Source organism: Oncorhynchus tshawytscha, linkage group LG05, assembly GCF_018296145.1.
Source record: "Oncorhynchus tshawytscha isolate Ot180627B linkage group LG05, Otsh_v2.0, whole genome shotgun sequence".
Taxonomy (NCBI): domain Eukaryota; kingdom Metazoa; phylum Chordata; class Actinopteri; order Salmoniformes; family Salmonidae; genus Oncorhynchus; species Oncorhynchus tshawytscha.
In genome coordinates this window covers 19,277,420-19,299,363 of record NC_056433.1, presented here as the reverse complement: position 1 = coordinate 19,299,363, position 21,944 = coordinate 19,277,420, and the positions used below count along the sequence as shown (strand labels likewise).

General features: G+C 41.4%; 2 protein-coding genes across 10 annotated transcripts; one reads left to right on the top strand and one right to left on the bottom strand.

Moving 5' to 3' along the window:
- Window positions 1-13: 13 nt before the first annotated feature.
- On the bottom strand, window positions 14-5,027 carry LOC112250089 (glycoprotein integral membrane protein 1). 2 transcript variants are annotated; one of them, XM_024419949.2, is made up of 8 exons: window positions 4,780-5,027; window positions 2,956-3,027; window positions 2,763-2,862; window positions 2,517-2,671; window positions 2,212-2,371; window positions 1,858-2,078; window positions 1,609-1,772; window positions 14-1,430 (listed from the first exon to the last, which is right to left on the bottom strand). In XM_024419949.2, the coding sequence occupies exons 1-8, from the start codon at window positions 4,873-4,875 to the stop codon at window positions 1,292-1,294; spliced, it is 1,107 nt and encodes a 368-aa protein (XP_024275717.1). In that variant the 5' UTR covers window positions 4,876-5,027; the 3' UTR covers window positions 14-1,291. The 2 variants fall into 2 exon arrangements, with proteins under 2 accessions (XP_024275717.1, XP_024275718.1); XM_024419950.2 differs by lacking the exon at window positions 4,780-5,027 and adding an exon at window positions 3,541-3,698.
- Window positions 5,028-14,504: 9,477 nt separating this feature from the next.
- LOC112250090 (peptidyl-prolyl cis-trans isomerase-like 4) lies at window positions 14,505-20,106 on the top strand. Of its 8 annotated transcripts, none has more exons than XR_006083382.1 (5): window positions 14,505-14,964; window positions 17,185-17,296; window positions 17,476-17,566; window positions 17,812-17,935; window positions 18,184-20,106. XR_006083382.1 is itself a non-coding variant. In XM_042321620.1 (5 exons), exons 2-5 carry the CDS (start codon window positions 16,205-16,207, stop codon window positions 18,388-18,390), a joined length of 468 nt encoding a protein of 155 aa, XP_042177554.1. In that variant the 5' UTR covers window positions 14,510-14,964; window positions 16,165-16,204; the 3' UTR covers window positions 18,391-20,106. The 8 variants fall into 8 exon arrangements, 5 of the variants coding, with proteins under 5 accessions (XP_042177554.1, XP_042177552.1, XP_024275719.1 ...); XM_042321620.1 differs by lacking the exon at window positions 17,476-17,566 and adding an exon at window positions 16,165-16,207 and having other exon boundaries at window positions 14,510-14,964; window positions 17,790-17,935; XM_042321618.1 differs by lacking the exon at window positions 17,476-17,566 and adding an exon at window positions 16,165-16,283 and having other exon boundaries at window positions 14,511-14,964; window positions 17,790-17,935.
- The last annotated feature ends 1,838 nt before the right edge of the window (window positions 20,107-21,944 follow it).

Genomic DNA, 21,944 nt, shown 5'->3' with positions numbered 1-21,944 from the left:
TGTCACAAGAACATTTACAGAAACCTTTTTATTGAGCAGGATTTGGGAATTCAATGTACAGTTTGATTTGAATGAAAATACATGATGCACACATGCCATGCTCCCATGCGTTTAGTAAAACACAAGATTGAAATTGAATTGAGGCAAAATGTAAAATAACTTAAGTTCTAATTCACCCACTCAAGTTCAAATCAGCATGCAGTTTCCTATTATGAAGTTATTTCATTGACAGCTAACTGCATTCCATACTATGGCTACTAAGTCAATGTGCCAGGGCCCCATATGTCAACCATGAGCCTAATCTTGAGAATCACATTGATACAATTTTATTTTGGTCATGCCTAGCCTGCTTTGAGGCAAACCAGCCAATAAGCTATTGGGAGAGGAGTAGGTTTGACTATTCTTTAGTCTAAGTGTATAAGGTCCTATTAGTGTAGCTTCAGATGTCTATGTTGACAGCGCACGGCCATTGCGAGTAATTCACATTGCAGAGAACATCCATTGTCATTCACTCATATTGCAAAGAACATCCAGTTACCATATTCAATAATTTTTAAGGCTTAAAGCAGGAGTATACTCAGAGTGAACAGAAATGGACTGTATAGACAGGACACTCTAAAGCAGTTAATGTCTGTTCTATACTTTCCAGGTCTATCTGCAATGTTCTGTGACAGATCATTCAGCTACAGGAACTAACTGCCAACTGTCTCTATCAATTGAAATGGTTGGAATGAGATCTTCTATTTGCTCAGTCTCTGTTCAACACTGCACTCATGATGATGGGTGCAAGACTAGGACCACCTGTCCTTTAATGAACCTAAGCGCAGGTCCGTCAAGTTCAGACAAAATGTAATACAAACGTAAAAATGTTATGTTAACATTTTACAACAAATGCATTGGTGAGGCTCTGACAATATTATGCACTGGTTCAAATACAGTAAGTAAATCTTATGATTTAAAGTTGCATGCAAACAAACACCAAATCTTCAGTTCAATCCTCCAGTCAGAATGCTAAAATATGAAATGAGCAATCAAAAATAAACCAATAGGAAGTCAGTATTTCATAATGCAAAGTAGAATGGTTACAGAGGCACTGTGAGGTAACACAATCATAATATGAAAAGTAATGCAGTATGCAGCTCTGCTTCCACTAGTAACATTTCAGATTCCTTCTGTGAGAGGAGGGTATAATGTTTGAGAAATAAAGCTAAACATGTTATGTTTGCAATGCATGTGTAATAAGTGCTACAAAGAGATTATGGTTTCTCTAACCACATAATGCCTTGTGTTTTCAACAGATGCAATCAGACTCCTCTTCAGTTTTCAATGAAGGACTTTTCACCTCCTCTACCTCTATTTCAATGTTCTCCAGCAGGGTGTGTTTCTCATCTTCCGGCATCAGAGTCACAGGATTTAAATGGAAAATTCCCCTAGAGGAAAAGTATATTATCATGAGCATCACAGTTAAGAAAAGATGAGAGAACAGATGTGCCTAATTAACTGGTCTTGGCACCAAGGTAAAAATCCTGCACACTGACCTGGCTGTGTTTAATTTAATTCTACAACAATCATGTAAGCAGGTTCAACAGGACCTGTGTGAAAACGTACTTGTGTTCGCATGTTGGGAAGAACATGTCCAGGATCTTGACAATGACCGCTGACCCAACCACACCAATCACTACCACCCACATGACCAAGAAGAACAGGGGCAAGGACTCAGACCAGAAGCGTCGCAGGCGGTCCCTCACCTCCTCCACCCATCGACACATGGCCTGCAAACAGATTTTAAGTCCAGAGCACATTGTAGTAGAGGAATTCTACAATATTCGATTTGGATCCAATGTCCAATTTACTTACACTGTAAGAAGAGATAGATTCTTTGAGTGGTGCCTCTGTCTGCATCTGATCAGACAGCCCTCCCAAGTCATCACCCTCATCATTGTTATCATACAGCAGGTCTGGGTCCATGCGGAGGGGAGTCTCCGGGAGCTTGCCTGGGGCAGCAGTCTCCTCCTGGGTGGTGTCCACATGCTTCAGAGGGTAATGACTGGTGGTCTGGGACATCACTTGATATTCAGCTGAGCAGAAGGAAGTGGATCATTATCATTCACAAATTGATTTAGGAACATTGCTTTAGCAATGGAATCCAGTTATCTTGTCCATTTCATGTGAGAGTATGAAAAGTGAACGAAAATGGCTGTTCTTGCATACCTTTTTTAGGATTTGTTGGATCTGTGATGACCACATCATTTTCCCTTGGGATCCTGAAAATCTCGCTGTGTCCAATGGGATAGGTGTTGGTATACTGCGCAAGCGTCTGGAAATTGGGGCTCATAAGTATCTTCACTTCACACATTTCTGGCTGCTGGACCTAAATGATAGAAAAGGATACAAAGCCATGAGAGCACAGATTTTCCATCATTGTACCACCATGGTGCAAATATGCTCATTTAGCTGTTACATAAATATCCTAACACAATTATTCTATTGTCCTTTTCTCAATCAACTAACTTTACCTTTTTTCCCTCCATCTCGATGACCTCGCTGAACACTTGGAGAGCCACCACCTCTTCTGAATCACTCCACAAGCGATTCTGGCTCACCATCACCCGGGTGACAGTGGAGACATAGTCACCAGATTCAAATTCACTTGTGCCATTGGTGGTATCCACTGTAAACAAAGTGAAAGGCTGTTTTACATCAGGTGCAGAATGCTGTGCTGTAGCTAAGTTATATGCACCAGAAACATTTTCACTACTCACACAGCAAGGCTTGGCAGTTCAACCTAGTCACCCCTGACAACTCCACAGGGATGTCATTGATGAGCACCTGCTCTTCATCCACTGAAATATTCAGGTTGATCTGAAAATTAACATGTGTTGAGCTATACGTTATGTTATTCAATATCATTCTGACAGGCTTAATCATGGGCCACTACATCATAGTATAGCTTACCTGCAAGTTGTTGGACTCCTGCACCTGTGTATCATTCAATGTCCCTGCTGTCACATTGATCAGAATACTTTCCTGTGTGAGAATCAAGAATAGGAAAGCGGCCATTAATTATTATGATCATGATATAAGTTAGCTAATGTGGTAGGCAGCAAGGTATTCACCAAAACATCAGAACATTCGAGAGTGACATACTTGAGCGCATTCTAGCTTGCTAGTATTACGCTCATGCAACCTGGCTAACAACATAAACATTAGCTAGCTGCAATGAGTCAGATAGCAACAAAAGGTAACGTTAGCATCCATTAGCCAAATAACGTTAGCTAGCTAGCTACCAAGATTAGCGTTACTTTTATTTTTTTAAACCTTTATTTAACTAGACAAGTCAGTTAAGAACAAATTCTTATTTACAATGACGGCCTACCGGGGAACATTGGGTTAACTGCCTTGTTCAGGGGCAGAACGGCATATTTTTACATTGTCAGCTCCGGGATTCGATCTAGCAACCTTACTGGCACAACGCTATAAATCACTAGGCTACCTGCTCCTCAATTCATGTAGCTATCTACTGGTAGAGTAGTCTCCTACCGTGTTTAATTGTCGAGGTGAAGACTCAGCGAAAATGAATGACATAAACAGTACACATAGAGTATAAACTGATGTTCGTTTCATCGCCATCTTCTAGCTGTCGTATGATCGTGGAGGAAACAACACCCCCGGCCCAAGTGACACCAAAATCAATCAAGAGCGCGTGCGCAAGCATGGCGGTTCTTCTTGAAACAACATTTGGTGATATAGTCATTGATTTATTTACAGAACGGCCAGAAGTAAGAAAACATGCACCAACGTTAATGTCTGGTTACACACAGCCTACATTTGATAATGACATTTGCTCAAATTAAAATCTCAACTGTTATTCTACTGCTAACCATTGCCAATCTATAGCATATTGCTAGCTAACTAGTAAAGCTAAATGTTTGCTAACTTGTTAGTATTATATTTCAGATAACTCGCTAACATTTCAGAAACATAGGATTGCCATGGATACGCTTAATATGACAGTTTACTCAGTGTTGATGTGGTGGATTATTGAAAGAGAATTCCTAGCCCAATATCAATAGTCTAAAGGGGTCTAAAGTTAATCCTTACAGTCCAAGGACCTTACATGTTCCGTTTAAAGGCGAATTGGTTTGGAAGCCAAAACAACCAAATTCTCAAACTAAACATGAATCAATTCTCAATTGCGGTACGGTTCTAGAAGTTTATAACGTAGGTGCACACGGGTCGAGAGAAAGATTTGAGGTGACAGACAGTTGTAGTAGGATGTCCATACTACACAGTGGTGCATACTCTTGCCTGCATCTAGTAGGTCTAGGCTCTGGTGTAGTTGTCATTAGTCCAACAGTTGTAAACGAGAGTTTCTATTGGACACATTCATATGTTTATCCCCATTTCGTTCCGTTTACGAAACGTTTTTCAACCGAATTGGCAGAATGAATACAGCCCTGATCGCGCACAAACAGTTCACTTTCATAGCCACATACAAACAGCTTATTGTATTCGTTCTCGCATCTACGTGCTCTCCTCTCACATTTTCCCGTTGCTTGTGGACTTCAATGCACAACACATCAGCTGCCTGTGACCTACCGAAAACTTGTCCATATCATAACTGCTACATCGTTGTCACCATATTAGCTTCATAATCAACATAGCTAATAACTAATGTGTTAGTAAACCCCCTACAATCATGCAGTATAGTCAGTAAACAGTTTAGCGGTTAGACCGGTGGGCCCCGGTGGCAATACATTTGTAACACCAAAAGCTTACCTTGACTTGGAAGAGTTCCACCGAGGTAAAAGCAGTTTCAAGTTGGATATTCGCGCTTTCAAACCACTTGAGCCACAGACTCCAAATAAGTGTCATGATGCTGCAAAAATTGCGCACAACATTGCACAGGTCTTATTTTCACGATTTGGACATTAATTCGCTTTCCAAAACGAATAAACATGTGGAAATGTGAGTAGCATTTTGTATACCCAGTTGAATTAGTTAGGGAGCGTAAACAAAGTACAAACTTGTTTACATTCGAATTTCAATAGCTCCTTGGTCATGTGACCTACTTGACTCAAACAAGGTTCAGAATGTCCACTGACTACCCTTCTATATTACACACCCTTTGGTTCGTTCATTTTCGTCTCACACGTTTTTACATACATTTTTCTACATTTCAATAGCTCCTTGCTCATGTGACCTAACTTCCAACAAGGTTCAGAATGTCCACTGTGGGCCTACACATTGCACACTCTTTAGTTTGTCCATTTTCATCTCACATATTTTTACATGAAATGTAAAAATTTTACAATTTCAATAGCTCCTTGGTCATGTCACCTACTGACTTCAAACAAGGTTCAGAATGTACACTCACCGGGCCTACACATTACACACCCTATAGTTTGTCCATTTTCATCACACATTTTGACACAAGTTTTTCAAAATTTCAAATTTCAATAGCTCCTTGGTCATGTGACCTAATGACTTCAAACAAGGTGACTGCCCTTATATATTGCACACCCTTTAGTTTGTCCATTTCCATCTCACTCAATTTTACATACATTTTTCAGAATTTAAAACTTCAATAGCTCCTTGGTCATGTGACCTACTGAACTCAAACAAACTTCAGAATGTCCACGGACTAGCCTTATATATTGCACACTCTTGTTTTGTGTTATGTAAAATCAGACAGTTGAACTTACCTTTTTTTATAGTTTTAAATTTCAATAGCTCCTTGGTCATGTAAATTACACACCTAAGAAGCATGCAGTGGATATACACCCATATTGCATAACCTCTAGTCATGTATCTTCTATATTGTTGTACATTAATATTAGTTTGACAATTAGTGGGTTCAGTGTTGTGTTAACCCTTTTCTTTAATATTTATCTATAATAATTGGTAGTTCTAAATATTTATTTTCCCTGTTTTATTTTTATTTTGCCACAGTATTTAACAACAGTACACAATAGGAGAGAGACAGATAATATCTCCTTTCATCATTAATATCAACCATAAAGGAAAAGGGCAAAGTACGAGAGTCATGTTATTAATTGTCCAAAGCAGGGATGGAGAGTGAGATGGTGAGGTAGGCTGCAGTGGGTTTGCTGGGCAATACATATACTGAAGATGTAACCACAGTAATGGTGGCTAGAAAATCAATGAATGAAAATTGAATATTGAAAAATTAAACAGAAATTGCAGACCTCTAATCTTTTCTAACATGTCAACAGACACTTTACTTCAAATAAGTACAAATCATTTCACAGTGTTAACTTTCTCTTTATCCCTGGTTGATGTACATTTTAGAGCCTCTTCAGTGTGGATGGGGTATAGCATACATTTTCAACAACACAGACAGCACTTCCAGTTTGTGTTCTTCACTCTGAACTCTTTTGTCTTCGTTCCTAGTTACAGCACATGGAACCACCGTTGGCATGCAAAACATTCAATCTAAAACAAAACAAAGCGTAACACATTATAAATTATATCAAATATCCATGCAGCATGACGAATTAGCCATCCATTATATAATAAATTGTCTTGCATGCCGTCACTGTTGTCAAAAGATTATAAACATGTCAAATAAAGTTACTAACCCAGTCAGTCTTTGGGCCACATGCAGGTTCTTTGTCAGTGGCACACATGAAGCAGTTGTTGGCATTGTTGAACTCTGAAATCATAGGCATGAACTGAACATATGCCTGTCCCACAGAACTACATAAAAATAAAGAATTTACATTTACTTTGAATTAAATGTCATTACATACCAGACATTTTTAGTAAATCCTCAGCCATTTCTTTTCGCAGATGCTCCATGTGTTTTTTGTGAAGGTTCTATATCAATTTGGGAGGGGATGTTGGGGAAGTTCTGTGCAACTTCCTTGGCCATCATCAGTGTTCTCTTTTTTATGTAAACATAATGGAATTCTGATTAGTTATAGGCAAATAAATACGCAGGCCAAAACTGTATGCTGATTTCCTTATCAATATAATAGAGGTAATTTCCTTTATACCCCATTCTACACACAGCCTAAATTATAGGCACTGAATCATTTACAGGAGAATAATGAAAGTAGCATATAGGATCCAACCCTATCACAGAGTGAATAAATGTAGAGCGTTTGTAGGCTAATAAAAAATATATATTAAGTGACAGCTTCATCAGTACGTGCTTAAAGAAAGTCATATCACAAAGATCACAACTGACAGTTTCCAGTCTAAGTCTATGACAATCGAGAATTAATTCTAAGCACCAAAGTGTGTTAAAGTGTGTTTGTCAAAATAATATCTGAAAATGACAGTTGTTGAACATAATACTTCTATTTGCAATAGCAATTTATGATATATGCAGTTGAGGAATATTACATGTATCAACACTACATGTAGGACATAAGACATTCCCACATACAGTAAACACATGCATAGAGGCATTTTTCAGCTATGATTTTACCACTCAGAATCCAGAATGGATATGACAATGGGGCCAGCACAGGACGTAATACACCCTGACAACAATCTACTTTTTGATCTTCTTGACTTCTTATTTGGTAAACTGCTACTGTGTGTCAAGAAAAGAGCCCCAATTAGGGGTTAGTGTACTCCAGTGAAAAAAAAACTGGTTTAGATTAAAAACTATTGCCCTGTGTCCCCGTTCATAGGGGCATGAGAGACTAGTCAGTGGTAGAATTGAGTTGGCACTTTATTGGCCCAAACAACCACAGACCCAGAAGGTTGAGTAATTACTCTTTACTCTTTCTTTGTTGCATTGATGTATGGTGTCAAGAATAGGATCCAAAGTGTGAGGAAATATTTGTTCAAATCAAATCAAATTGTATTTGTTACATACACATGGTTAGCAGATGTTAATGCGAGCGTAGCGAAATGCTTGTGCTTCTAGTTCCGACAATGCAGTAATAACCAACGAGTAATCTAACCTAACAATTCACAGCAACTACCTTATACACACAAGTGTAAAGGGATGAAGAATATGTACATAAAAATATATGAATGAGTGATGTTGCAGAACGGCATAGGCAAGATGCAGTAGATGGTATCGAGTACAGTATATACATATGAGATGAGTAATGTAGGGTATGTAAACATATAAAAGTGGCATTGTTTAAAGTGGCTAGTGATACATGTATTACATAAAGATGGCAAGATGCAGTAGATGGTATAGAGTACAGTATAAACATATGAGAAGAGTAATGTAGGGTATGTAAACATTATATTAAGTGGCATTGTTTAAAGTGGCTAGTGATATATTTTTTACATACATTTTTCCAATATTAAAGTGGCTGGAGTTGAGTCAGTATGTTGGCAGCAGCCACTCAATGTTAGTGGTGGCTGTTTAACAGTCTGATGGCCTTGAGATAGAAGCTGTTTTTCAGTCTCTCGGCCCCTACTTTGACCTCGCCTTCTGGATGATAGCGGTGTGAACAGGCAGTGGCTCGGGTGGTTGTTGTACTTGATGATCGTTATGGCCTTCCTGTGACATCGGGTGGTGTAGGTGTCCTGGAGGGCAGATAGTTTGCCCCCGGTGATGCGTTGTGCAGACCTCACTACCCTCTGGAGAGCCTTACGGTTGTGGGCGGAGCAGTTGCCGTACCAGGCGGTGATACAGCCCGACAGGATGCTCTCGATTGTGCATCTGTAGAAGTTTGTGAGTGCTTCTGGTGACAAGACAAATTTTTCAGCCTCCTGAGGTTGAAGAGGCGCTGCTGCTCCTTCTTCACCACGCTGTCTGTGTGGGTGGACCAATTCAGTTTGTCCGTGATGTGTACGCCGAGGAACTTGAAAAATGCTACCATCTCCACTACTCTCCCGTCGATGTGGATAGGGGGGTGCTCCCTCTGCTGTTTCCTGAAGTCCACGATCATCTCCTTTGTTTTGTTGACGTTGAGTGTGAGGTTATTTTCCTGACACCACACTCCGAGGGCCCTCACCTCCTCCCTGTAGGCCGTCTCGTCGTTGTTGGTAATCAAGCCTACCACTGTAGTGTCGTCTGCAAACTTGATGATTGAGTTGGAGGCGTGCATGGCCACGCAGTCGTGGGTGAACAGGGAGTACAGGAGAGGGCTCAGAACGCACCCTTGTGGGGCCCCAGTGTTGAGGATCAGCGGGGTGGAGATGTTGTTACCTACCCTCACCACCTGTGGGCGGCCCGTCAGTTGCACAGGGCGGGAACCCAGGGTCTTGAGCTTGATGACGAGTTTGGAGGGTACTATGGTGTTAAATGCTGAGCTGTAGTCGATGAACAGCATTCTCACATAGGTATTCCTTTTGTCCAGATGGGTTAGGGCAGTGTGCAGTGTGGTTGCGATTGCGTCGTCTGTGGACCTATTGGAGCGGTAAGCAAATTGGAGTGGGTCTAGGGTGTCAGGTAGGGTGGAGGTGATATGGTCCTTGACTAGTCTCTCAAAGCACTTCATGATGATGGAAGTGAGTGCTACGGGGCGGTAGTCGTTTAGCTCAGTTACCTTAGCTTTCTTGGGAACAGGAACAATGGTGGCCCTCTTGAAGCATGTGGGAACAGCAGACTGGGATAAGAATTGATTGAAAATGTCCGTAAACACACCAGCCAGCTGGTCTGCGCATGCTCTGAGGACGCGGCTGGGGATGCCGTCTGGGCCTGCAGCCTTGCGAGGGTTAACACGTTTAAATGTTTTACTCACGTTGGCTGCAGTGAAGGTTTTGGTAGCGGGCCGTGTCAGTGTCACTGTATTGTCCTCAAAGCGAGCAAAGAAGTTGTTTAGTCTGTCTGAGAGCAAGACATCCTGGTCCATGACGGGACTGGTTTTCTTTTTGTAATCCGTGATTGACCTGTATGTACCCTTGACCTGTATGTGGGGCGGCAGGGTAGCCTAGTGGTTAGAGCGTTGGACTAGTAACCGGAAGGTTGCAAGTTCAAACCCCGACCTGACAAGGTACAAATCTGTCGTTCTTCCCCTGAACAGGCAGTTAAGCCAATGTTCCGAGGCCATCATTGAAAATAAGAATTTGTTCTTAACTGACTTGCCTAGTTAAATAAAAGGTACAATTTTAAATAAATAAATACAAAAAAAAACTGTAGACCCTGCCACATACCTCTTGTGTCTGAGCCGTTGAATTGCGACTCTACTTTGTCTCTATACTGACACTTAGCTTGTTTGATTGCCTTGTTACCATAAATATGTGTTTATGATGGGGCCGGCAACAGAGTTCCCATTGACTAAGCACCGCGGAGACCAATCAGGAGAGAATACATACAGGTCAAGGGTGCCAATTGAAAGTCAAGGTGTGTGTCTGTGCCTTTTGGATTGCTCTCTCTTTACAGAGAACCCCTGTGGTTCAAGTCAAGAGCTACCCTTCCCCTTTCAGTCTGCTCTGCGCATTTCTGAAAGTGACAGAGCCAGCAGCCAAGAGAGTTTTTCACAGTATGTCATAAAAAGTTATTACACTTATGAATATATGTAAAATGCTAATATGTATTAGATCCAGAACAGTGGAATAACTATAGTGACTATAGTGAACCTTGTTTGAATTCAGTAGGTCACATGACCAAGGAGCTATTGGAAATCAAATCAAATCAAATTTTATTTGTCACATACACATGGTTAGCAGATGTTAATGCGAGTGTAGCGAAATGCTTGTGCTTCTAGTTCCGACAATGCAGTAATAACGAGCAAGTAATCTAACTAACAATTCCAAAAAAAACTACTGTCATACACAGTGTAAGGGGATAAAGAATATGTACATAAGGATATATGAATGAGTGATGGTACAGAGCAGCATAGGCAAGATACAGTAGATGATATCGAGTACAGTATATACATGTGAGATAAGTATGTAAACCAAGTGGCATAGTTAAAGTGGCTAGTGATACATGTATTACATAAGGATGCAGTCGATGATATAGAGTACAGTATCAACGTATGCATATGAGATGAACAATGTAGGGTAAGTAACATTATATAAGGTAGCATTGTTTAAAGTGGCTAGTGATATATTTACATCATTTCCCATCAATTCCCATGATTAAAGTGGCTGGAGTAGAGTCAGTGTCATTGACAGTGTGTTGGCAGTAGCCACTCAATGTTAGTGGTGGCTGTTTAACAGTCTGATGGCCTTGAGATAGAAGCTGTTTTTCAGTCTCTCGGTCCCAGCTTTGATGCACCTGTACTGACCTCGCCTTCTGGATGGCAGCGGGGTGAACAGGCAGTGGCTCGGGTGGTTGATGTCCTTGATGATCTTTATGGCCTTCCTGTAGCATCGGGTGGTGTAGGTGTCCTGGAGGGCAGGTAGTTTGCCCCGGTGATGCGTTGTGCAGACCTCACTACCCTCTGGAGAGCCTTACGGTTGAGGGCGGTGCAGTTGCCATACCAGGCGGTGATACAGCCCGCCAGGATGCTCTCGATTGTGCATCTGTAGAAGTTTGTGAGTGCTTTTGGTGACAAGCCGAATTTCTTCAGCCTCCTGAGGTTGAAGAGGCGCTGCTGCGCCTTCCTCACGATGCTGTCTGTGTGAGTGGACCAATTCAGTTTGTCTGTGATGTGTATGCCGAGGAACTTAAAACTTGCTACCCTCTCCACTACTGTTCCATCGATGTGGATGGGGGTGTTCCCTCTGCTGTTTCCTGAAGTCCACAATCATCTCCTTAGTTTTGTTGACGTTGAGTGTGAGGTTATTTTCCTGACACCACACTCCGAGGGCCCTCACCTCCTCCCTGTAGGCCGTCTCGTCGTTGTTGGTAATCAAGCCTACCACTGTTGTGTCGTCCGCAAACTTGATGATTGAGTTGGAGGCGTGCATGGCCACGCAGTCGTGGGTGAACAGGGAGTACAGGAGAGGGCTCAGAACGCACCCTTGTGGGGCCCCAGTGTTGAGGATCAGCGGGGAGGAGATGTTGTTGCCTACCCTCACCACCTGGGGGCGGCCCGTCAGGAAGTCCAGTACCCAGTTGCACAGGGCGGGGTCGAGACCCAGGGTCTCGAGCTTGATGACGAGCTTGGAGGGTACTATGGTGTTGAATGCCGAGCTGTAGTCGATGAACAGCATTCTCACATAGGTATTCCTCTTGTCCAGATGGGTTAGGGCAGTGTGCAGTGTGGTTGAGATTGCATCGTCTGTGGACCTATTTGGGCGGTAAGCAAATTGGAGTGGGTCAAGGGTGTCAGGTAGGGTGGAGGTGATATGGTCCTTGACTAGTCTCTCAAAGCACTTCATGATGACGGATGTGAGTGCTACGGGGCGTTAGTCGTTTAGCTCAGTTACCTTAGCTTTCTTGGGAACAGGAACAATGGTGGCCCTCTTGAAGCATGTGGGAACAGCAGACTGGTATAGGGATTGATTGAATATGTCCGTAAACACACCGGCCAGCTGGTCTGCGCATTGTCTGAGGGCGCGGCTGGGGATGCCGTCTGGGCCTGCAGCCTTGCGAGGGTTAACACGTTTAAATGTCTTACTCACTTCGGCTGCAGTGAAGGAGAGACCGCATGTTTCCGTTGCAGGCCGTGTCAGTGGCACTGTATTGTCCTCAAAGCGGGCAAAAAAGTTATTTAGTCTGCCTGGGAGCAAGACATCCTGGTCCGTGACTGGACTGGGAATTTGAATGTTTGAAAAATGCATGTAAAAACGTGCGATGAAAATGGACAAACTAAAGGGTGTGCAATACATAAGGGTATGGATATTGAACTTTGTTTGAAGTCAGTAGGTCACATGACCAAGGAGCTATTGCAATTTGAAAGTTGGACAAACTAAAGGGTGTGCAATGTGTAGGCCCACTGAGTGTACATTCTGAAACTTGTTTGAAGTTAGTAGATCATATGACCAAAGAGCTATTGAAATTCAAAAATGTAAATAAATATTTTAAAATAGTATGAGATGTAAATCGACAAAAAGAAAGTGTGTGCAATGTGTGTCTATGCCATCGGGTTAGCTACAACCAGTTTAGAATGTTTTCAGAGTAATGGTTAAAGAGCTATTGAAATTTGAAAAATTTGATTTGTCAATATGTTGACGGTCCCTAACTACTGTTGGTGGACTTAAGGAAAACTACAGGCGAATATCCGGCGAATATCCAACCTGAAACTGTCTTTACCTCGGCAATATCACTCTCTGAGTAGGCTAAACTAGCTAGCTGCATTTGCTAAGTAATTTAAGTGAAAGTAAAAAATTACATAAAAATATATGTAGTTAGTTCTCTCTCTCCCTCCTCCATTTTTTATTAATTAATTAGTTCAAAACTGTTCAACTTGTCTTTCTCTCTGAGTCAACAAACATTACTCACCACGTTATGCATTGCAGTGCTAGTTAGCAGTTGCTTATTCTTTCAGTACTAGATTCATTCTCTGATCTTTTGATTGGGTGGACAATATGTCAGTTCATACTGTAAGAGCTCTGATTGGTTGGAGGATGTCCTCCGGAAGTTGTCATAATTACCATGTAAGTCTATGGAAGGGGGTGAGAACCATGAGCCTCCTAGGTTTTGTATTGAAGTCATTGTACCCAGAGGAGGACAGAAGCTAGCTGTCCTCCTGCTACACCATGGTGCTACCCTACAGAGTTCTGTTGAGGCTACTGTAGACCTTTATTGCAAAACAGTGTGTTTTAATGTGAGAGCGATAACTTTAAATGTTTCATTATTTTTATGAAATTCACTGAGGATGGTCCTCCCCATCCTCCTCTGAAGAGCCTTCACTGTTGTACACTGTTTTGACTGGTTTTAACACAGTTGCAGCAGACAGTATTTTTTCAGTGACAACACGTTTGTGGCGTCCATCTTCTGTTTACGCACAGGTGTTCAGTGATGCAGATAGCTAATTACTACAGGTAGTCAACTCTGTCTTCCGTCTGTCTTCCGTAAACAAGCAATGTAACATGGAAATATGGCAGCGTGGGAACCCTAACCGTATAAAGTTGTGTATCCAAAACCTTATCGCAAGTGATGCATGTTAATGTTCAGACCGAGTGTCAGGGCTCTTAACAAAACTCCCCCATACAGAAGAAACCGTTTTTCTTATTCTTATGTGTGATTGTAATGGAACTGAGAGTCGTGATCAACGGCTATGAAATTCCTTGCTAAGAATTTAACTCCATTGTCCTGGAGTTAAATTCTTAGCAAGGGAATTCCTAATGTCTTGTGATGTGTTGCTCTCATAATGCTGATAATCTCCTTTTTTTAAGTTATGCAAAATCAAATTCTACAACTACTGCCTCATCCACAATGTCCAGAGAGACTTTATTGTGCAGACTGGAGATCCATCTGGGACTGGCTGTGGTGGAGAATCTGTCTATGGGTCAGTCCATTTCATCAGCATCAATGTCTAAAATCATCACAGCTGTTTTTTTTTATTTATTACAGGAATGTTGATAGGTGAAACATGTGTCGATGTGCCCTGAGCAAAGCACTTAACCTTGCCTGAACGTCAGACTGTTACCATTGATTTTCAGTCTGACCGAGGTAGCCCTTAAAAATACGCAATAGTCTCTATAAGCCAGAATGTTGAATACAATGATATTTACACTTACTTTACCAGTTGTACATGCTGTTGATCCTTTTGGCGGTAAGAGCAGGATATAGGGTATTCACAGGCGAGTGTTGTTTACTCAACTTTTTTTCAGCGCCGGTATGTCGCTTGTGTTTTCAATCTCTAGACCCATTGCACAATATGTAAACAAAGCCGAATGTAACTGAACGTAGTTGACCGAAGCATGTTTCCTCATAATCAGCTGGAAGTGTTTGCTGTCTGTGGTTCGGTTTGTCATGTGCGAATTGCAACAGTATTGAAAATAAAACCGGATACAAACCGATATACAGACCAGTGTACTGAAGGTCGGGTTGATAGCATTTCCCTGTGGATCTTTATATCAGATTACTTCCGACATAGGGAAAAAAATCAGCGGAAAAAGTTAGAACAACATTCTGACTTGTAATGGGACTGTTCGGCAATGCTGAGCCTACATGTTAGAGACGAGTGTGTAAGTATTTCACTCTTCGATTCTAAAAGAGGCTACACTTAACCCGAATTGCTCCTATAATTCGCTCTGGATAAGAGCGTCTGCTAAATGACTAAAATGCAAATGTATTGATGTCTTTTCTATACCCTCAGTAAACTCTATGGAGACCAGGCCAGTTTATTTGATGCGTCATCTCTCATTTATCACAGTGTTAATTTGCTAAATTGTAATTATTCGCTCCTACTGCCTACCTCCTCATGCCTTTTGCACACACTGTATATAGACTTTCTTTTTTTCTACTGTGCCATTGACTTGTTTGTTATTGGCTTGTTTATTGTTTATTCCATGTGTAACTCTGTGTTGTCTGTGTCACTTTGCTTTATCTTGGCCGGGTCGCAGTTGTAAATGAGAACTTGTTCTCAACTAACCTACCCGGTTAAATAAAGGTAAAATAAAAAAATCATGGTTCTCAGGTTGGTAAAACTGCCATCCAACTCCTCAGTATTTTGGGCTCCCAAGTGGCGCAGTGGTCTAAGGCACTACAGACACCCTGGTTCGAATCCAGGCTGTATCACAACCTGCCGTGAATGGGAGTCCCGTAGGGCAGCGCACAATTGGCCCAGCGTCGTCTGGGTTTGGCCGTCATTGTAAATAATAATTTGTTCTTAACTGACTTGCCTAGTTAAATAATGGTTCAATTTAACTGCAGTTTGAAAACAACAAAGTTAGCCTACTGGTTCGAGCAGGATAGCAAGCGTCTGAAATCTCAGAAATGTTCAGGTTAGCTTACTTGTGCTGTAACAATCTCTTTTCAAAAACTTTTCATAAACTTTCATAAGCCATAAGTTTTAATTTATAGTTTCTCTGTTCATTTTTAAATTTTATTTTATATATTCTTTTACCTTTTATTTAACCAGGAAGGTCAGTTAAGAACACATTCTTATTTTCAATGATGTCCTGGGAACAGTGGGTTAACTGCCTCTTCAGGGGCAGAACGACAGATTTGTACCTTGTCAGCTCGGGGGTTTGAACTCGCAACCTTCCGGTTACTAGTCCAACGCTCTAACCACTAGGCTACGCTGCCACCCCTCATCAAAGGAAAGGTGAATGATTTTCTCAATACCTGAACAAAAGTAGTTGTGATGTTACTTTAGATTTTTTGATGTCATGTACTGTACACCTTTTGTTGATTTGCAAAGTCAAACCCTCTTTGGTGTGCAGAGTGGTCGTATTGGAGCAGAGGAAGTGATCAACGACACAGATGGTAAGGAGGCTGAGGAGCTCTGGATGAGCTGCTGAAGGAGGAGGTGGCCAAGACCCAGGCCATCCTTCTGGAGATGGTGAGATGGGGGTCATGTGGTTCTGTCCACCTAGCCTTGTAGAGGATGCGCATACTTTCAGGCGCGATGGCAGAGCAGATTTTGTAACACTCCACATTACCACTTTGTGTACTGATTGATGTTGAAGAACCCAACACTAGTTAATTAGCTGGTAAACATATTAGTGTTGTAAAGATTATATGGTGGTTTTATGAGAGTTTTGTGGTTTGAGACGTTGTCGTGTGTATGTGCTTGTGTAGGTGGGTAATCTTCCTGATGCGGAAGTGAAACCTCCGGAGAATGTTCTGTTTGTGTGTAAGCTGAACCCTATGACTATAGAGGAGGACCTGGAAATCATCTTCTCTCGCTTCGGACTTTCGCCCTGTCTATTTCAACATACTGGCCTCCATGACACTACTATACATATTTCATTAGAAATAGACCTAGTCCTAACCATTTAAAAATAGAAAGGAGACTTGGTAGAATATTGGTGTATTATCCTATATTAACGTGTTCTTATTTCTGTACAGCTGTGAGATCATCAGAGACTTGAAGTCAGGAGAGTCTCTGTGCTATGCTTTCATTGAGTTTGAAAAGAATATGTTTGGTGTTCACTTGATTTCTATATGTACCATGAGTTAGCATTTAGTAATTTTAGCCCTCTTTAAACATTGAACAATGATCCACTCATATTCACAAGTCCAAATCAAGACTAAGCTAAAAAGAGATTCATTTTGGAACCGTTTAAGTGCAGTTATGCAGAATACAAATAGAGGGCACCAGTTAGTCAAAATTGAGAGTACACATTAATTCACTTGAAAGGGTTTTGTTTACTGAATTGATAGGTTGTTTCCTTATTCACTATACACATAAGGGCTCAGTTAACCCTCTTAGATATAATTGATGTCATTTCTCTCCACAGGAGGGGGACTGTGAAAAGGCCTTCTTCAAGATGGACAACGTGCTCATAGATGACCGACTCGTACATGTGGACTTCAGCCAGTCTGTCTCAAAGATTAAATGGAAAGGCAAAGGTAATCATTTATTAAAACATAACTCATTAACTTCCTTTTAATATTTTGGGTTTTTCAGTATTTCCATTATATATACTTTCAGAGACTTTAAGCCTCAATCAGGCACTTTAGCTAAAGGATGTGCCATTTACCTTCTCTTCTAAGTAGAGAAATTAACAAGGTATTTTGGGGTTTTCTAGGTGGGAAGTATATGAAGGATGACTTCAAGGCCTATGAAAAATAAGTGGGATACAAATGAGCTCTTAAGGATAAAGTCAAACCCAAGCCAGAGTATCCTTAAATGTTTTTATATTTGCTACTCATATGAAGTGAAAGATAGGGGTTAGAACTGTGTAAAATAACTAAACTGTGCACCATTTCACATAGCAATCAGGTTAGAGAGGTCAACTATTGTAAAGATGTTTCTGTTGGAGGAAATTTCTCTGGAAGAAAGTGTTTCTCTTTGCAATGTTGTCTTGGCAAACCTTTTAAAGAATTACTCTCTTTACTTAAGTTTTACTTAATGGTCCCAAAAGCTCCAAGTACGACCTGCTTTTAGAGGAAGAAGGAACAAGCCATTGGCATGCTGAGAAGAAACACAAAGACAAGAAGCACAATCACTCAGACAACAAGGACACCAGGAAGTCCAAGAAATCCAAGGTTGACTGAAAATGTCTCCCCAACTCATTGTTTGTGAAAAATGTCCTTTGTTTCACAATAATATTCAGTCAGAGCATTAGAGTAAGAATATATGAGTAAGCATGGCTCATGTGATTTGGGTATGGCCTATTATTTCAACAGTTGTGACACCAGTCACTCCAGCTACACAGTCATTCCGCAGAGTATAACTCCAAAGATTTCTATCTAACCATTCTCAAATCTCTTTCTCTCCCATGTTATACCTACAGTGGGACAGGGAGGAACCCCGGTGGGAGAAAAAGACAGACTGGCAGCATTCTCACTCCAGGGAAAGAGACGACGGCGATGACCACCATAAGCACAGCATGTCCCATGAAAAGCACCGCCCGGAGGGCCTTGACAAGGGCCACAGGGAGAGTAGCCGTAGTCACTCACCCAAGAAGTCTAAAGACAAGGAGAGGAGCAGACACCGATGATGAGAGAGGAATGGGATTGCGGTCCGTTCCATTTCAACTTCCATCAATTATGGATTTGGAAATTCCTCTTTAAAAATAAATGTCCGTTCTTTTCATGAATTTACTAAATTTAAATGGAATTGGTCCTCCCAAATACCTGCCTCTGTGGCCCCTACTACCCTACCACGACCACCCATGTCTGGGAGAGCAGAACCAGGGACTCATCATGACTAAAACCTCAGCAGTTAGTAAGGTTGTGTAAGTATATTTGTTTTTTAGTTTGACTTATACCTACCCCACCTCTCTTTCTCTGTTCATCAAAAAGGGGGGTGAATTATTTTTTCCCCCCCATGTTTGTCTTTGACCTTTTACTGTAGTTTCTTACAGATTTTATAGAGTAAATAAATTAAGTGGGCATGGAAAACATGAGTTGTGTTTCTGAGTGAGTGCACTGCAAGGGAATTCCCTGTGTAACCCTCTCCACGAGGTCGGCCAGTGTGATATCACTGAAATAGCATGATATCTCACCTTCCACCTCGCTGCGTGAAAACAAGTGGGAGTAAGCTATGCTAGCTGAAAGTTGTGTGGGCTACATCTCTAAATGAGGGATCCTCTTTTGGCGACAGTTTTAAATGTTTTGGGTCTGTGTATCTTGGCAGTACTGTCAGAAAGGGTATCAGTTAGCCCAACCTGAATCCTGTGTTGGAAGTATATTGGGATGTGAGGGGAAAACCAAAAGAGAGCTAGGCTATATTTAATTCGATACAGTCCTGACCAAAAGTGTTCAGAATAATGTTTTCAGCCTTGGCAGTCATAGAAGAATAGCACAGTGAGGGTTAGTGTGTGTGCAGCTAGCGAACAGTCGTTGAGTTTTCCACAGGGCCTCTCCTTGTGCAATGCTGTGGGCCACCACTTCTAGCCCCCTCTGAGTTCCCTGAATTAAAGCAAGAGAGACCCAAATCATTTCACATTTGGTTGTTTCTCAGAATGAGATGCCATTTTGAAGCTTCCCAAAATGGGTTGTTTTTAACTTGTACTGAGTGTGGGGGTGGGGTGGTGGTGGAACCAGATGGCTGTTGGAGGGAAGCCGGTGAGGTTTAGCGTGGTTCAAGTTGTAAAAAGACTGCAGATAGACAGAGGTATGTTTTGTTTTCCACCCCCATATCTAACCACTGTCAGACTTCCCCAACAGCCCACAGTACCTGAGTGAGAGCAAATTGCACTTGACAAAAGGAGTGAATATAATGGCACTGTAGAAAGCTAAATCATGAGCAGACAGTTGTAGGATCCCACGGTCAGAAGCTGATTCCCATCATTGACCAGAATTAGGAAGAACTTGGGACCAAGGGAAGTGTACAGTCAGTCATGCATTTTGTTCCAGAGGCAGCCGGGTGTACAAAGTGAAATGTCTCCCCACTGGGCACACACTGGTTGATTCAATGTTGTTTCAACGTAATTTGTCAACATATTGTGATGTGGAAGCATATGTGGAAAATAAATTGAAAACAGTAGTTTGATTGGATTTCAAAAAAAGTAATCTCATTTCAACCAGCATTGTAAACACTGAAATTAGGGTCAAACTTAACTAACAGGTTGTTACATCAATGTATTTAAGTCAGTCAATCTAATTCCAACGTAATCATCAGAACTATGTATACATTGAAATTGTGTTAAATACCACAAATAAACGTTAATCATTTTCATACTATATTGGGTGGTTGAAATGGTTGAATTTCATATTTGATTAGGCATATTTTATTTGGTCATATTTTAATAGTAAAATGGTATGTTTGAATCAACGTCATTATTTTAATGTCATGCCAACAACCTAAATAAAGAGATATTGAAATAAAATGTGAAGCTACAGTCCAACAGTTCCTGCCAGAACATTGCCTCCTACTGGTACATGAGGGGTAACGCACTTCAGTGAGAACAAGTCTACCATCCAGATGCCGACATCTATTGTTCACACTGCAGACCGTAATGCTCAATACAGTTTTGTTACAAGTGACCAACTCCGATTTGTGTTTGTTCAGACAGCAGTCATTTGCTAACATGGCTACTTTAGTTGTCATAGTAATGACGGGTATTGTGCACAGTGATTTAAGCTGATTGGTGGTGCTCATGCTTCCTATCACTCAGAAGTTCTGTAGAAGACTAAGGTGACAATGCCTGCCATGGATGTTGCTTTGAATGTTCAAAAAGATAAGATGAGCCAAATTTCAAAACTAGTCCTTTTTGTCTAGCCTCAGCAATCAACTAGCTGGGTAGCTGTTTAGCTTTTGAGCACATTTACTAATTTGTTTGTAAACAGTTAACAAGCTAGTTAGCTACCACATGTCCCTAATATACAGTGCATTCTGAAAGTATTCAGACCCCTTGACTTTTTCCAGATTGTTACATTATAGCTTTATTTAAAAAATTGATTAAATACTTTCCCCCCGTCATCAATCTACACACAATGCCTCATAATGACAAAGCAAAAACAGATTATTTTTTGCATATTTAAAAAAAAAAGCTGAAATCCCATTCCATAAGTATTCAGACCCTTTACTCTGTACTTTGTTGAAGCACATTTGGCAGCGATTACAGCGTCAAGTCTTCTTAAGTGTGATGCTACAAGCTACGCACACCTGAATTTGGGGAGTTACTCCCCTTCTCTGCAGATCTTCTCAAGCTCCGTCAGGTTGGATGGGGAGCATCGCAACAGCAATTTTCAGGTCTCTCCAGAGATGTTCGATTAGGTTCAAGTCCGGGGTCTGGCTGGGCCACTCAAGGACATTCAAAGACTTGAAGCCACTCCTGCGTTGTCTTGGCTGTATGCTTAGGGTCGTTGTCCTGTTGGAAAGGTGAACCTTTGCCCCAGTCTGAGGTTCTGAGCGCTCTTGAACAGGTTTTTTTATCAAGAATCTCTTTGTACTTTGCTCCTTTCATCTTTCCCTCGATCCTGTCTAGTCTACCAGTCATTGCCGGTGAAAAACATCACCACTGCATGACGCTGCCATCACCATGCTTCACCATAGAGATGGTGCCAGGTTTCCTTGAGACGTGACACTTGGCAGTCATGCCAAAGAGTTTAATCTTGGTTTCATCAGACCAGAGATTCTCCCCCGATTGCTCAGTTTGACCAGGTGGCTATCTCTAGGAAGAGTCTTGGTGGTTCCAAACTTCTTCCATTTAAGAATGATGGAGGCCACTGTGTTCTTGGGGACTTCTAATGCTGCAGAAATGTTTTGGTACCCTTCCCCAGATCTGTGCCTCGACAGTCCTGTCTCGGAGCTCTACGGACAATTCCTTCGACCTCATGGCTTGGTTTTTGCCCTGACATCCACTGTCAACTGTGGGACCTTATATGAACCGGTGTGTGCCTTTTTCGAAATCATGTCCAATCAATTTAATTTACTCCAGGTGGACTCCAAGCAAGTTGTAGAAACATCTCAAAGGTGATCAATGGAAACAAGATGCACCTGAGCTCAATTTCGAGTCTCATAGCAAAGGGTCTGAATACTTATATATATATATATATATATATATATATACATATACATACACACACACACAGTGGGAGAAAAAAG

What these genes read in the sequence shown, in the direction of transcription:
- LOC112250089 (XM_024419949.2), bottom strand. Translation starts at nt 4,875, where the DNA reads ATGACACTTATTTGGAGTCTGTGGCTCAAGTGGTTTGAAAGCGCGAAT. An exon ending in TCGAGATGGAGGGAAAAAAG is followed by an intron (nt 2,372 to 2,516) that starts GTAAAGTTAGTT and finishes TCTATCATTTAG; the next exon opens with GTCCAGCAGCCAGAAATGTG. An exon ending in AATCTATCTCTTCTTACAGT is followed by an intron (nt 1,773 to 1,857) that starts GTAAGTAAATTG and finishes ATCTGTTTGCAG; the next exon opens with GCCATGTGTCGATGGGTGGA.
- LOC112250090 (XM_024419951.2), top strand. Translation starts at nt 14,935, where the DNA reads ATGCTGAGCCTACATGTTAGAGACGAGTGT. An exon ending in TACATGTTAGAGACGAGTGT is followed by an intron (nt 14,965 to 17,184) that starts GTAAGTATTTCA and finishes TTCTCTCCACAG; the next exon opens with GAGGGGGACTGTGAAAAGGC. An exon ending in GGAAGTCCAAGAAATCCAAG is followed by an intron (nt 17,936 to 18,183) that starts GTTGACTGAAAA and finishes TTATACCTACAG; the next exon opens with TGGGACAGGGAGGAACCCCG.